The sequence below is a fragment of the Daphnia carinata genome, chromosome 1 (assembly GCF_022539665.2).
Source record: "Daphnia carinata strain CSIRO-1 chromosome 1, CSIRO_AGI_Dcar_HiC_V3, whole genome shotgun sequence".
Taxonomy (NCBI): domain Eukaryota; kingdom Metazoa; phylum Arthropoda; class Branchiopoda; order Diplostraca; family Daphniidae; genus Daphnia; species Daphnia carinata.
This window is the reverse complement of record NC_081331.1, coordinates 1521477-1535121: the sequence shown is the minus strand read 5'-3', so window position 1 is coordinate 1535121 and position 13645 is coordinate 1521477. Positions and strand designations below refer to the sequence as shown.

General features: G+C 41.7%; 1 protein-coding gene across 4 annotated transcripts; it reads right to left on the bottom strand.

Moving 5' to 3' along the window:
- Nucleotides 1–6049: 6049 nt before the first annotated feature.
- LOC130692045 (mucin-5AC-like) lies at nucleotides 6050–13645 on the bottom strand. Of its 4 annotated transcripts, XM_057515109.2 has the most exons (9): nucleotides 13300–13645; nucleotides 13144–13210; nucleotides 10452–10678; nucleotides 8708–8997; nucleotides 8502–8635; nucleotides 8126–8414; nucleotides 6969–7703; nucleotides 6582–6905; nucleotides 6050–6524 (listed from the first exon to the last, which is right to left on the bottom strand). In XM_057515109.2, the coding sequence occupies exons 3-9, from the start codon at nucleotides 10489–10491 to the stop codon at nucleotides 6300–6302; spliced, it is 2037 nt and encodes a 678-aa protein (XP_057371092.1). In that variant the 5' UTR covers nucleotides 10492–10678; nucleotides 13144–13210; nucleotides 13300–13645; the 3' UTR covers nucleotides 6050–6299. The 4 variants fall into 4 exon arrangements, with proteins under 4 accessions (XP_057371092.1, XP_057371091.1, XP_057371094.1 ...); XM_057515108.1 differs by lacking the exons at nucleotides 13144–13210; nucleotides 13300–13645 and adding an exon at nucleotides 11410–11544; XM_057515111.1 differs by lacking the exons at nucleotides 13144–13210; nucleotides 13300–13645 and adding an exon at nucleotides 11410–11544 and having other exon boundaries at nucleotides 6050–6506.

Here is a 13645-nt window from a genome sequence, read left to right as displayed (position 1 = left end):
ATAAATACATAGTTTATTTGCATATAAGATGTTGCTTATTGAAAAGAATCGCTCGCTATGTCCTCGCTCTCAAATGTCCCGCTCGTGCGTGCAAAATATTCGGAGAAAATCTGGCATGGAGAGAGAAGGAGAGAGAGCTGTGACGAAACGAGAGGGTATGTTCGGCAGACCGCCATTTTCGTGGAACCAACGGATCGGCCCAAAGCACTGACGGCATACTCCGTTTTTTTTTTTTACTATGCTAAAAATCCCTCACGCTCCACCACATCGGGCCAACTACGTTTGACAATGTGATAACGCGATGAGAACATGTAGCAAAAGCAGCAAAAAAAAAGAGAAACACTTTTTTCATTTTTGCCATTTGCTCATTGCATTGTTTGACGCTTTTCTTCTTTTATAGCGATACATTTTGGTTGTCTTGATTAATAATTTGTCTTAATTTTATCTCTTCGTTTTTTTTTTTTTTTCGAATCTTTCGTTTCTTTTGACAGCACCCCAACTTAGATTCACTTTCAAATCCTGGTGAACGGATATTGTTTTTCAACCTTATATCAGAAATAGCAGCATCATTGGCTGTTGGAAGTCAAGGTCGGTTGATGGTGGCCGAAAGAAATGGCATAAGGTCGGAAAGTTTTCCACGTGACCCTCACGAGCGACAGGTAATACATAGCCAACAAGTTATACGGTGACATGCAAAAAGAGAGAGACCGTATTTACCAATGGTACACAATTGTTGTACAACGGTGGCGGCTCTGGGTTCGAAATGAAGCCCTTGCCTTATTTGCCTGTATCCGAAATCAATGCAAAAGTGTGTCGTTATGCACTTCTTCTTCTGGTTTCTTTTTTTTTTTTAGGATTTTATTATCACCTGACCGATGATGGCATCTCGTGAGTTTCTCTCGTTTTGTGTTCGTCATTCCGAATTGTCATCGTCCATAAAGAGCGAATTGCGCACGCGCATCTTGTAGTGGCAGGACCTCCAAACAGAGACGGTTAAAAACATGTCGCAGGGACAGAGACACAATGCGTGGGACGGAAAACAAAGAAATAAAAAGAAATGACATAAAAAAAAAAAAAAAGTGTGCAACATTGAGTTGGATGGATCTCTCGGGTCGTGTTGTACGTAGGGCGTTTTATATGACGCGGCTTTTGCGCCCAAGGCTTCGTTTAGGCTATTTGACGTTGGGAGTCATCAGCCAGAAAAGACGGGCGCCGTCCGTTCGGAGTCTCTGCAATAAAAGTATTAAGAGGAGAAGTGTAGATATAGGGGAAAGAAAGAAAAAAGAAGACACGGCTAGGGGGTAGACGCGACGACGGCCGTGAAGTGAAAGTTTTTTCACAAGATCCTCGTGATGGAGTCGTCGCTGCTGTTAACTTGTACAGATTATAAAGCTCATAGTGTTTCCTCATCATCAGATATATAGCAGGTGGCAACACACACACACAAGCATCGCTAACTCTTTCGTCTTTCTCTCTTGGCTTTCGTGCACACTTTGCCGATACGTGGCATTCAAACAAAAAGAAACTTTTCTTTGACGTGACGATCAGGTGTTGACAAAAATCAAAGAAAAGTCGTGTTTTTTGTTAAGGTCCTTTTGACGTTTTTGGAGGGGGGGGGGGTAAGTTTTGTGTTGAGGTATACACAGCAATGACCAGACCAAATGCCATACATTGGTACAATAGAAGAAAGAAGAAGCCATTTCGTGCGGGACGATGAACAAGGCCGTCTTTCTATGCATTTGGCTGTTTAGAGTCGGCCATTAACGAATCGTGCCGACATCGCACGGCAATAAATAATGCATTTCAAAAATGTAGTAGAGGAATTTTTTTTTTAAAGGGGGATTTCCACTAACTCGAGCTCACGCAACCAAACGACAATTTACCACCTCCGGCCTCGTTTGTGACTGGTTTCGGGGCTTTCAGATTCAAATTCTTCTATTTTCATTGGTGTGTGTGTCCACCCAACGAAGAGAGAGGGACATGAAAAGCCAAAAAAGAGCGATACGCACACAACAGGAAAAAAATATATAAGAGGAAAAGAAATCTTTCCTTCTTCATTTTTCTCTCTCTCTCTTTCTCTCTCTCTCTCTACTCCCCCCAGTTCAAAAGACTAACTTTTACTTTCGCTCTCTAACGTCTTTGATATATAGCCTGAAACGTATTGATGTTGTATATTAAAAGTAAAAAAAAAAAAAAAAAAAAAAAAACGAAGAATAGGACAAAAAAGAAAAAGAACTTGACTGGACGTCATCCAACGAAAAGGATTTCGCTCAACACGTGAGATCTCAACTGATGGCTTTAGCGTTGATGTAAATGGAAAGCAGCAGCAACCGATAGAGTCCGCAGTCGAGTTACAAGATGAGGACTCAGGAACGTCAGATTTTAGCCTAGAGAGAGAGAGATCTGTCTGTTTGGGTAACCTTTCACAAGACAACAAAAAATAATAAAAACAAACAACAATATGATGAAACAAACAGAGAGGTTGACTTTTCTTTTCAGAAAGAGTGAAAATTCGTCACGTGTTCTTCTCTCTCTTTCTAAAAAGGGAGCGATTGATGTTGGAAAAAGTTAAATATTTGCGCAAAGAGCTAAGCTGTTGCGGTGATGGAGAAACAAGTTTTCGGCGTCCCGTAGTCTCTAAAATTCTTTAAATGTTTTAGCAACGTGTAAAAATACCGACCGTGCAACTGCAAATGTCCCCGCCGGGCTTCGGCGAAATCTATAATAATAGGGATGCATTTCTCCAGTTCATTTTTACCTGAATCACACAATTGCGTGAAGTGTTAAGCGATTGTTGTTTTTCTCAATTTTCTGTCTTAAATTATGGATGGCTAATATTCATTTTTTTTCCCCCCTTTTCGATTCACAGACACTGTGATTAGTTTTCCATTGCTCGCGGCTCATCATGTAGATCCGATTTTCGACACCATGTCCAAGAAGCAGATCAACGTGCGTGTCTCGATTATAAGAAGAAAAAAAAAGAAGCCAAAATTTCAGTGAAAAGAGGAGGGCGAAACTGAATTCTCCCCTTGATTTGGCCCGTTTTGTGAGCGTTATACGCCATTGTTCCCAGCAGCTAGCGACGCCGGTTTGGCTACGCACGAGCGAGAGATAGGAGAGAAAGTGACAGTTTCATCAGTTAATCTCTTGATGATTGGAATCTTTTCTTTCCCCTTTACTTCGTAGTATTAATTATAATAATAATAATGTTATTTTTTTTTTTTTTTTTTGCATTATATTCCCAGCCCGATCTCTTTCGCTGTTTCTTTGGCGTAACACTTTGCCCTTTTCCTATTCGATTATTACATTTCCTTGAAATGCATATCCAAATAGGTGCGTGTTGTGTGTCAGTGCCGCGGGACTGCATAAATAAAATATCATTTATGTAACCCAACAAGAGATGTCTTCCAGTCAGGTGTCCGTGATGTCGTGGAATTTCTTTGTCTCTCTCTCTCTCTCTTTATCTTCGATTCGGTGCTGTTACTCATGTTTATACATCATGATACTGATACTGCCACTCGCAATCCCTTATTTTATTTATTTAAAAAAAAAGGAATAATCTCGTGTCGTTCGTGTTAAGATCCAGACCGAGGTTTTACAATAGAATACGAAATGTTCCACACACACACACAAAAAAACAAGAGATAACAGAAATCAGAATAATTATTTTGCATACATAGAGTCATCGATGACATGTGCTGGAAGAAACAAAGAATAAAAGTTATCAATAATTTATTTTCTGTTTGATCCCGGAAACTGGAATCAAAGTAGGCGTGAATGATGAATCGATGTTGAAGACAAACATGTTAAGTTGTTCTTTGCATATTCGAAATATCATCACCTGGTTCGTCGGGAAAAACACAAGCGGCACAAAAACGCGGAACAAAAATGTTTCATTCACGCTTGATTTAGTATCTGAATAATTAAATCCTGCACGTATCGCATAACGAAACGCATGTACATGTCGTGTTTGGTTCAATATTGAAAAAGATAGAAAAAAAAAAGGTATAAACTTTCTCCGATAATGACGGGCCCACTGCTGTGCGCATATAGACGTCTGGATGCTTTTGACTCTGATAAACGGTTCCGTCTGTTTGCGACTCGGTTTTTGCTTAAAATTCCATTCCGGATGAACTAAATTCCGTGGATTAACACATGACCAATGAAATACGGATAATTAAATATAAAAATGCAGTGCCAATGATTTTTTTTCGATAACGGTTAATCAATTGATGTAGAAATTGAAAATGTTGAAACGTTTATATCAGCGGAACAAAAACGAAGAAACAAAAATGGCAATGAAACTCGTGAGGCAAGAGAAACAAGTCGGATGCTAACGACGGCGTGAATATATAAAAAAAAAAAAATAACGAACGTCTGCCTTGAAAAGAAGAAAGAGACGAAAGATAATAATGAGACAATTGAGGGGAAAGAATCGTGACGATCAATTTGGCACTCACGTACATTATACGAACGTCCGGATCAATCCAGTATGGCGCCTCATCGTCCAGCAACGGACAAGGGCGTACAACGGGGAGGTGGTGCCCAACAAACTTTCTCGAACTACACAACGCCATCACGTCGCCCTCCGTTTTCACTTTTACTTCTACCTTTGAAAACAAAAGGAAAAAAAATCGAAAACCAGAAGGAAGAAGGAAGTTCAAAGGAAAAACAAACATTTTTTTTTTTTTTTTTACATTAAAGCAAAACGGTGACAAACACCAAAACATCCGTTGAATCTTGATATTATCGCGATGTATGTATCCGTGTTTTTATTTCTTTCATATCATTGACACACAAACAAAAAAATTACGATGGAATCCGTGATTGGAAAAATGCATAAACTTTTCTTCTTGTTCGGTAGACTGGCATGTTTTTTTGGCTGGGATCCAGTTACGTTTTTTTTTTATCCCTCGAAGGCAACCTCTAATTAACAACCATTGATCTTCCAACTTTTACGTGGCTGCTGCCTGTCACCAGAATAAGCGATGAAATTAATAATTGAAAAAAGAAAGAATATTTTTGGTGGTCCGCGATCTCTCATTTTGTCGGCTCAACTTTCAGTCGGGGAAGTACGGGTAAAAACGAAAAGAGCTCTCTCCAATGGTTGTTTAATACTTCAATTGCTACAATTAGTAAGAGACGATCGTCACCATTTCTGCGCAAATCGTGAAAACACATAATATCCCTTTAACGATGGGAACTGTTTGCCTCTATTGGCTAATCTCCAATCGGATGAGGTGGAGAAACACAAAGAAAAGGAGGGTGAAAGTTTGCTGTGGAGGTACTACCGTGTGTGTGTGTGTGTGCGTGAATTCATTAAAACAGGGAGGAGCTTCCAGAAAGATGTCGAGTGAAGTGGAGTTGTAAGAAACTTACCGACCATGTCGGGAGATGGAGGTTGCGTGCATTTTCGTTTTGTTGATTGGTTATATTCTGGCCGAAGGAAATAATAAAGTAGATTGAAAATTGAAGAGTGTCGTATCATCGTTGGTTGCTTGTAAGCTAAAGCTTTCTCGGCCTTTTCTTTTATCGAAATGATCTCACTCACGCTGACTCGACAACAGTCTACATTTTAGCGGTCATTGGGCTACGGGGATTGAGGAAGTCGAGCTTTGTCGTTTACAGCGCAGATCAACAATCCTTGGGCTATTTATTCAACACACACAATAGCAATATAAAAATAGATTTTATCTACGAATGGCGAACGATGAAAGTATTCGTCCGAAATTCGAGGAATTCGCTTTTCTCAACGGTACATGGAAATGGGTTTTGAATGCAATCACGTCCTTTTTTATTCCTAGTTTATTTTCCTAAAATTGCAGACACTTTAACAAAGAAATGGAAATTGGAAAAAGAGGGGACACATTAGTTAACCAAGGGGTTTGTCATTGTACATATCGCAATTCATGAATTATAAGTATCAGGGCATCGTTCCTTTTGGATGATTGAGGAATCACACGTTCAATAGAAGGTCGTTCGTTTGTTGACACTGTTCCCGTAACCTGTGGTTTTATCGACATGGCAGGATGTAATAATATAAGAAATGGATGATTTATAATTATATTTAATTGTATTCGTGCATTTATTTAAACATTTGCGCTTTTGTCTTTATGCGTGTTTTTCAATGTGGCGTTCACGTGAGGGGCAATGAGGCACGTGATTCCCCGATTTTTGAACCAAATTATCCTCATTTTTTTTTTTTTATTTATTTATTTTTACTTTACGTTAATTTTTTCCGTTTGTGGCGAATGTTGGGCTCAAATTTTAAAGGGAACGGGCCAAATATTTCGTGAAAATCAAGCGCGTTGTGGGAAGACACGAGAAAATAAGTGAATTAGAGACCACTGGCTCTCGCCGTGGTCTTCATCAAAGTTTGTTGACTCTTCCAGCATGGTGCGGGATGTTTCAGGCGCAATCAAATCTCTTCCTTGCCGCGAATTCTCTTCCGTCCCAATAACATCTGTCTGCGCATCCAATTCGACTTCAGACACTGGTTGCGGACCCTTTTGTACAGAAAGAATCTAATGTAAAATGATTCTGCATACAACCATCAAATGGTTCTTTTTCAAATTTCATACTCGTCTTTGGGCGCCTCTCCGTACTGCTGGTGCAGCTGTAACGACTGCCTCCTCTTCCACTACCGGAGAGGCTTGCGGTCTGGAACGCAGCCTCGACCGAACTGCCGCCCGTGTCGTAGAGGCTTCTTCGGGTGCAGGAGAAGCAACTTCGACTACGACTGGCGCTTCAGTCGCAACAGCCTCTTCTTCAACAACAACGACAGGCGCTTCTGTGGTGAGACGAGCACGGGCCGTGTTCAAAGGTCTCGAAGGCCTGGCTCTGGTTGTCCGTCTAGTTGGTGCTGGTGTTGTTGTGGTCGTTGTTGTAGTCTTCACTGTTGTTGCCTATCGAACAAAGAGAAGCCATTAAAAACATGTGGACGGTCATCGATGTTTTGTTTGACTTACTTGAGTAACTGCTGGCGCTTCATCAACGAATTCGTCCACTATTTCATCGTATTCGTTAAAAATTTCCTGAGGTGGTGCGGCCGTTGTTGAACTCCTCCGCTTCAAAATATTGACAACGGCCGTCCTGCGATTGAATAAAGAAGGATTGGGTTTCGAAGGCAGTTGGATTGGTTCTTCTTCGACGGCTGGCGCTAGTGGAGTCGTTGATGTCGGTGCTACGGTCGTCGATGTTGTGCTGGATTGCGCCAGTCTTGTTCCACTGCCTCTCAATGATCCAACCGGTCTTCGGGGACGTGGGGCAGGAGTGGTAACCGGTTCGACGACTTCCTCGTCAAAGAATACTTCGTCATCGACAAACTCATCGACCAAAGGCGCAGATGTCGTCGTCGTAGATGTTGTTGACATCTTGGGACGTCTGACACGTCTCTTGGTCGTCGGTTTTTGAGTCGTTGTTGTTGTTGTGGTGACCACTTCCACTTCACCATCGACGTAGTCAACGTATTCGTATTCATCTTCGGCAGGCAAGGCGGTCGTCGTTGATGGAGTTGTCGTTTTCACCGGTTGTTGTTTCTTGCCTTCGCTGTTCGGAACGGGTGGACGGATCCTCGGTGGGGGTCGGTTGTTGTTGAAGATGTTGAGCTTGTTACCTTGCCCTGAATTCGGCTTGTTATGTTGTTGCTGCTGTTGCCTTCCACCAACCGCTTTGGCCGGTTTAACTGGTGCGGCGACCTCTTCCTAAAAACAGGAAACAAAATTCACGTATAGAAAACAATTGAATTCGTTACATTTTGAGAGTTTTTCCGCTAAAGATGAGTCTCTTTCTTTATGTCCTATAAGGCTTTCAAATCTCTCAAACCGGAATGATGAGTTTCCCGTTGAAATAAAACTTTGCAATAAATAGATAAAATAAAAAGAAATTTCCTTTTCTGGTTTGACTTTAGCCAGTTCTTCACGTATCCTGTAGGGAAAAAAAACCAAGTGTTACACTGACCGAATTATGCCTACCTACTTACCAATCATAGAATCTCCTGTTACCCTATTTCTCCTGCTTATTCAACTGTCAACCATTCAATGACAATAGAAGCTAGATTTCGTTCACGAATGTTTCTTGTCCGTATCAAATTGCTTTGTTCGATTCCATCTGCTTTTTTCCTCACCTCAATTGGGGCTTTTGATGGTTTGGCTTTCGCCGTTCCGTTTCCTGCCGGATCTTCTTCCTCATTGGCAGGGGCGTCGTAGTACTCTTGATAATCGTAATCGTAATAATCATCGTAATAAACAGGACGGCGTTTGCCTTGTGGACGTCGGAAACGTCCACCTTGAGGACGGCCTGGTGGCGGTACTTCACGGCCTGTCTCGTCGACGAAACGCGTTCGTACCACGACAACCTGAGGCGCCGGCGTCGGTGCGGGAGTTGTAGACGCTTCTTTGTAAAGCGCTTCGTTCCTTCACGATGGAGGTCACACCAAAAAAACGAAAAGAGAAATTGAGGTTCCGAATAAAATATGAGCAAGTGTCAAATAAATAACAGACCTGTCGTAGAACAAAGGCGAATTGTCGCAATCCACTTCATTGGCGAACTGGCAATTAAAAATCTTTTGATCAAAAGCCGTGAAGTTAGCGCACATGAAGTCGTAGCGTTGGCCAAACAGACATTGATGGTAAACCTGTGGGTTTATAATGCGATGAAAAAGAATTAAATTTTGTTTAAATGAAAAGGCCGTTTGTTTTTGAATTACTTGACATTTGTGGAGGACACTAGCGTAGAACCCATCGAGGCGATTGTCGCATTCGAAATTCATCTCGTCACGACCGGGCATTTTATAGTAAAACGGATAATTGCTGAGATTGTAGCCGTTTAGGGCAGGCGGAAGATTCGGATCCCAAATGTAATCGATTTGCGGGATGCCTGTTAAGGGTGGCCGAGTGGATCCTTCTACTGCGTTGGCCGGAACATCTTCGGCTCCATCAGATTTCACCTCTTCGAGTTTCACCTCTTGGCACGAGACCATCAACGCCAGACCTAAAACTTTTTTTTTAAAGGAAAACAGAGAGGGGAAGAAAAAGAAAAAATGAGGTTACACGTTTCTGTTTTTGCTGTTGTTTGACGGCGACTGTGGGCAGAGATTGGCCGCAGTTTGGGTTCGTTTCGCCTTTTGCGAAAGTGTTCCACTAAAAGCCGGCGTAATCAGGCCCATCAGCTATATAATAATACTCGTCCCGCCATGTATGTGTGTCTGATGGAAAGCCGATCTTTTTCGTTTCATTTCTATTTTCTATCCCTGACGTCAATTTCATGTGCTGGTGAATTTTTATTTTTGCAACAAGTCCCGAAAACATGTAAGACCTAAATATAGGTCAGTGTGATTGCCATTTCTAATCCGTGTTTGTGGCCTTTTTCTTTCCCTCCCGCATTGCGTTCATCCCCTTTCTCGCTTCTTGGATCACGAATGTTTGTTGTTGTTGTTTTTCGGGTTCTTTTGCTTAGGTTCTTGTGTACAACCTGCTATGGTTTCGCGACCGAGAACAAAGCTGTATAGTCATCCACCAGCATATAGAGTCGTTTAAATATTTCCTCTACTTCTCTGACCTGTTGGTCTACTGCTGACTCACGAGGCCGATACCTGGATCAAATAGCTGCGCCAATGGGTTCGTGCTAAAATGGTATGTATTAGAAACAAAACAGCCGGGAAAAAACAAAAACGGATCGAGGAAGACTACGGTGATGGCTCAGCTCCAACAAAACAGCTATATTTGATGATACAATTAACTTTTAGTTACCCCGGACTGTGATCTAAAGACAAAGAAGACAACACTTTTGGCGATTGTGACAAGAATTGCAGAGGGCGAGCTAATCGAGGTCATTCTTTTTCATGGCTGTAAGTGGGATTTCCAATTTCAACAGCAAACGAAGTCTGTTGAGAAAAATAAAACTACGTGCTTCTATGTCAGTGACTTTCACTAGTGGACTGGGACTGAAGAAAAAAAAACGAGTCTTTTCGGGTCTCGCGAGCGATTTCACGTTTGTGCTTCTCTCGTCGTTCTTAGCCAACACACAGGTAGACACAGCGAGAGAAGGGATTTCTTTCTTTAACAAACATAACAAAAAAATGTTTTAGTTTTTAAAAAATGTTTGAGTTTTAAAGAAGAGAGAGGGCTGGTTTTATGGATGCAGCTCGGGTATCCAAAAAGACGGAATAAAGCTGCGTGTGTGTTTACCGTGAAGCGGGTGAATTCATAATATTAATCCAATAAAATTCTTTCTCTTCTTTCTGCTCGAACGGAATCTGCTTTCGAGAGAGAAAGTCGTCTCATTTTCTTTTAATTTCATAGAAGAGTTAGGGGGGGGGGGAGGATTTGCGCTTCATCGGTGGAAAAGGCCGTAATGTTCAAGTCGTGGTTTGTTTGTGTTGTTCATTTTCGAGGGAAAGCCCGACAGATAAAAAGTGAAAGAAAGTGCTAATGATTTTTAAATGCACTCACCCATCATAATGGCCGTCGTGAAAGAGAAGGTGAACGCCATTTTTTTTTTCCTTATATGTTCTCGGACTCCACGACACACCTGTTGTTTCTATTTAGCGACAGCCAATGACCAGCCACACAATTGTTCTTTCTCTGCAAAAGATCAGGCTGAGACCCAATTGGATCGGGTTGATCACGTCTGCACGGCTGCAGCAATCCAACAAATACGGGGCACCACCAACAAGGACCTGTTGGTTAGAGAGATGGTAGACACACACGCACACAGTTAGGAGAGGAGAAAAAAAAGAAATAAAGAGAAACATATAACACTTGGGTATCATAAATAGCAAAAAACACACAATGGGGAAAGTGGTTGCCCGGTAAGGTACGCCTCACTCAAACGAATGCACTGCAACTCGAGAAAAAAAAACGGCAAGCCACTGGAACCAGACAACGGACAATGCTAGGACCAAATAAGCCGATGAGAAACCTCAGCAATGCCTTAAATCAACTACTGTATTGGTAGAGGGATTGCGGAAGGGCGAAGAAAAAAGAGAGAGAGAGAGAGAAAGAGATGGATTGAAAGTTAAAACAACTCCAGTGCCAACCCTCGCACCTTTCTATTGATTTGATTGTGTCTCACGAGTTTGGGTATGACCCACTTTTCACGACGATGGCGACGCGTACGATCGACAGCCCTTCGTAATTGGGATGGTCGTCTATCTTTTGGCAAATTGCCCAAAGAAAAACCCCCAACCCGGATGGGTCAGCGGGACTATTTGAGGTTTGAGAACGAAAACACGTTGGACACACGCAACCCGTTGACGGTTTTAAACGGACAAATTTTTACGGATGAATCAAAGGTACTAGAGAGCCACAACAGAACTAGGTAAACAATCCTTAAGAAAAAAAAAAAGAAATGGAAAAAGGCACAACGGAATGACGAGAGAAGCGGACTCGTTGGCGCGGATGGACTTACTAGACTAGTCGTTCGCCCTCCACTCATAAATTGTCCGAGAGAAAGTGAAACGGGTTCTCTCTCGTCGCTCTTTTCGGGTCTGACTGCGAGTGTGTTTGCGTTTCTATCTCTTTTATCTTTCCTACCATTATGTTCGTCTTCTCACAGATTCCGGCCTCGAAAAAAAAAACTGGAGCCCCACTTGAGAAGGGGGGAATACAAAAGGCTACACCTTCGCTATGGGCGAAACGAACGACAAGGTTACCCATTTTGATTTTCCTTTTTCGTCCTCTATACTCTGTTGTTTCTCTCTCTCTCTTTCACAATTTCTTTTTTTTTTTTTTTTTACCTTTGCCTTTGATCGATCGATTTCTTCGAATTTCTTTGTTTTCCTTACAAAAAAAAAAAAGATACATAAATTACTGTTTTAATTCGTTTGTACCCCGTTAGACAAATTGATTTTTGTATCCTTTTTTTTTTATTCCCAGCTTCTCATCGTGCCCTTTTGTATGAAGAAATTGAAAAAATGAGATGTTGAACGATTTTCCTTTCAGCTGTTGGAGAGCCCTCAACGGCTGCTGGAACTTGGTTGTGTGCGCGCCCTGCTGCGTTGGCCTACAGCTAGCAGGAATGAAATGCATCGACACACTTTTTATGATTGCTGTATACTTTTCCCACGTCTCTCTCTTTCTAGAAAGATGGTCATCACAAAGTCGGTTCGGCTAAATACAAAAGAAGTCGACGAAAAACTAGGTTCTGCTGTCTGATGATCGACTATACCCATCTGGCCCGCCGACAGACTACCCTCATCTTTAAAACGGTCGATCATCTTATTCATTCATTCATTCCTCGTGTGTGTGTGTGTGTGTGTCTGCAAGATTTTACGTATTTTTAGTTGAAGAAAGCGTTACACCCAAGATATTCATCGCCGGTCGGCCTCAGACTGTACACGCGTGCGTGCAGCACCGTCCGTGATGGTTATAAGAACTTCACGAGTGGGTACAACAAACGGTGAAATGGAAGAGAAATCCTATCCAATCATCCTGTCGGTATACAACTTCTGTTCTAACCGTGTTACTCTTCCCCTAACCATACTACTGTCGGTAGGTACGCAAAATAGATATATACACGCACTCTCTCTCTTTCTTCGAGAGTCTTCCCCGGACAAACAAAAAAGAAAATGCTGTTTCATCTTTTGATATTTAGATTTCCAATTTTCAATGAGAAAAAAAAAAAGCAGGAAATACCTTGATTTTTTTTTTTTCAAAAGATCTGATTGGGTTGAATATACTAAAAGGAGGAAGAAAGAGTTGGAGGTAACGCAGTTTACAAGGACGGTTTTTTTGTCTAATAAGGCGCGTCTGAATGCACGAAATTCCGGCAGTTTACCACAATTCTCTGTGGACTGGTGGATTGGGCGGGGTCGGGTGGAGTGAAGATGACCTCGAGTGTTTTCCCGTTTAAAGAGTGGAACATTATCCCGAAAGCGTGCGTCACGAGAATAGAAAGGTTGTAGAGTCGCTACGTTATCTGGACATTGATGGACAGCATTTGACTTTCGCGAAGGCGTCACAAGGCCACACAACCAAACAATGACGCACATTACCGTAGCTAGCCAAATAAATCCTTGCAAATATTTCGAACGTAATAGTTGAAAGTGCGTACGAATTTGTTCATTCAAACAATGGCAATCACTTCCAAAATCGGAACATAACTAAACTATCTTGCAAATGAACAAAATAAAAAGAGACTTACCTTGCAACAGCGATCGTATATGTAGTCAACAAGACGGAAGCAAATCCAACTGAGTGTAGTAATCAATCTGATTGAAAAAAAAAAAAAAACAACCAACGAAAACAAATGAGTTCGATGTCGCCATTAAAAGAAAACATTTCAAAAACAAAAACCAACCGGTGGAGAAATAAAACAATGTAGAGGGTAGTATTGTTTTGGACTGCCGGCCGCTACGGCTGACCGATGACTTGTGAGCCTGTCCAGTCAGTAACGCGGGATCAAGTGGCCAACTGGTGACTGGGGCATCAGGTGAGTAAAAATTCAGAATAGAAAAAAAAAAAAAAAAACCCAAAAAATCCTAGAATTACTTGATTCCCTTTCTCTCTGACTTGCAGCTATCCCAACTGTTGTCAGACAGACAAGAACAAGCAGCCAGCAGGTCAGATAATGCAATAGGACAAGACAGTCACCGCCACACCACCGGCGAGTAGCAACAACAAAACAAAATAGAAGGGAGTCCCTG

Coding starts and splice junctions, on each gene's coding strand:
- LOC130692045 (XM_057515109.2), bottom strand. CDS start 10,491: ATGGCGTTCACCTTCTCTTTCACGACGGCCATTATGATGG. Junction 8,998..10,451: donor CACGACGGCCATTATGATGG/GTGAGTGCATTT, acceptor TTAAAAAAAAAG/TTTTAGGTCTGGCGTTGATG. Junction 7,704..8,125: donor CATCAAAAGCCCCAATTGAG/GTGAGGAAAAAA, acceptor TCCTGTTTTTAG/GAAGAGGTCGCCGCACCAGT.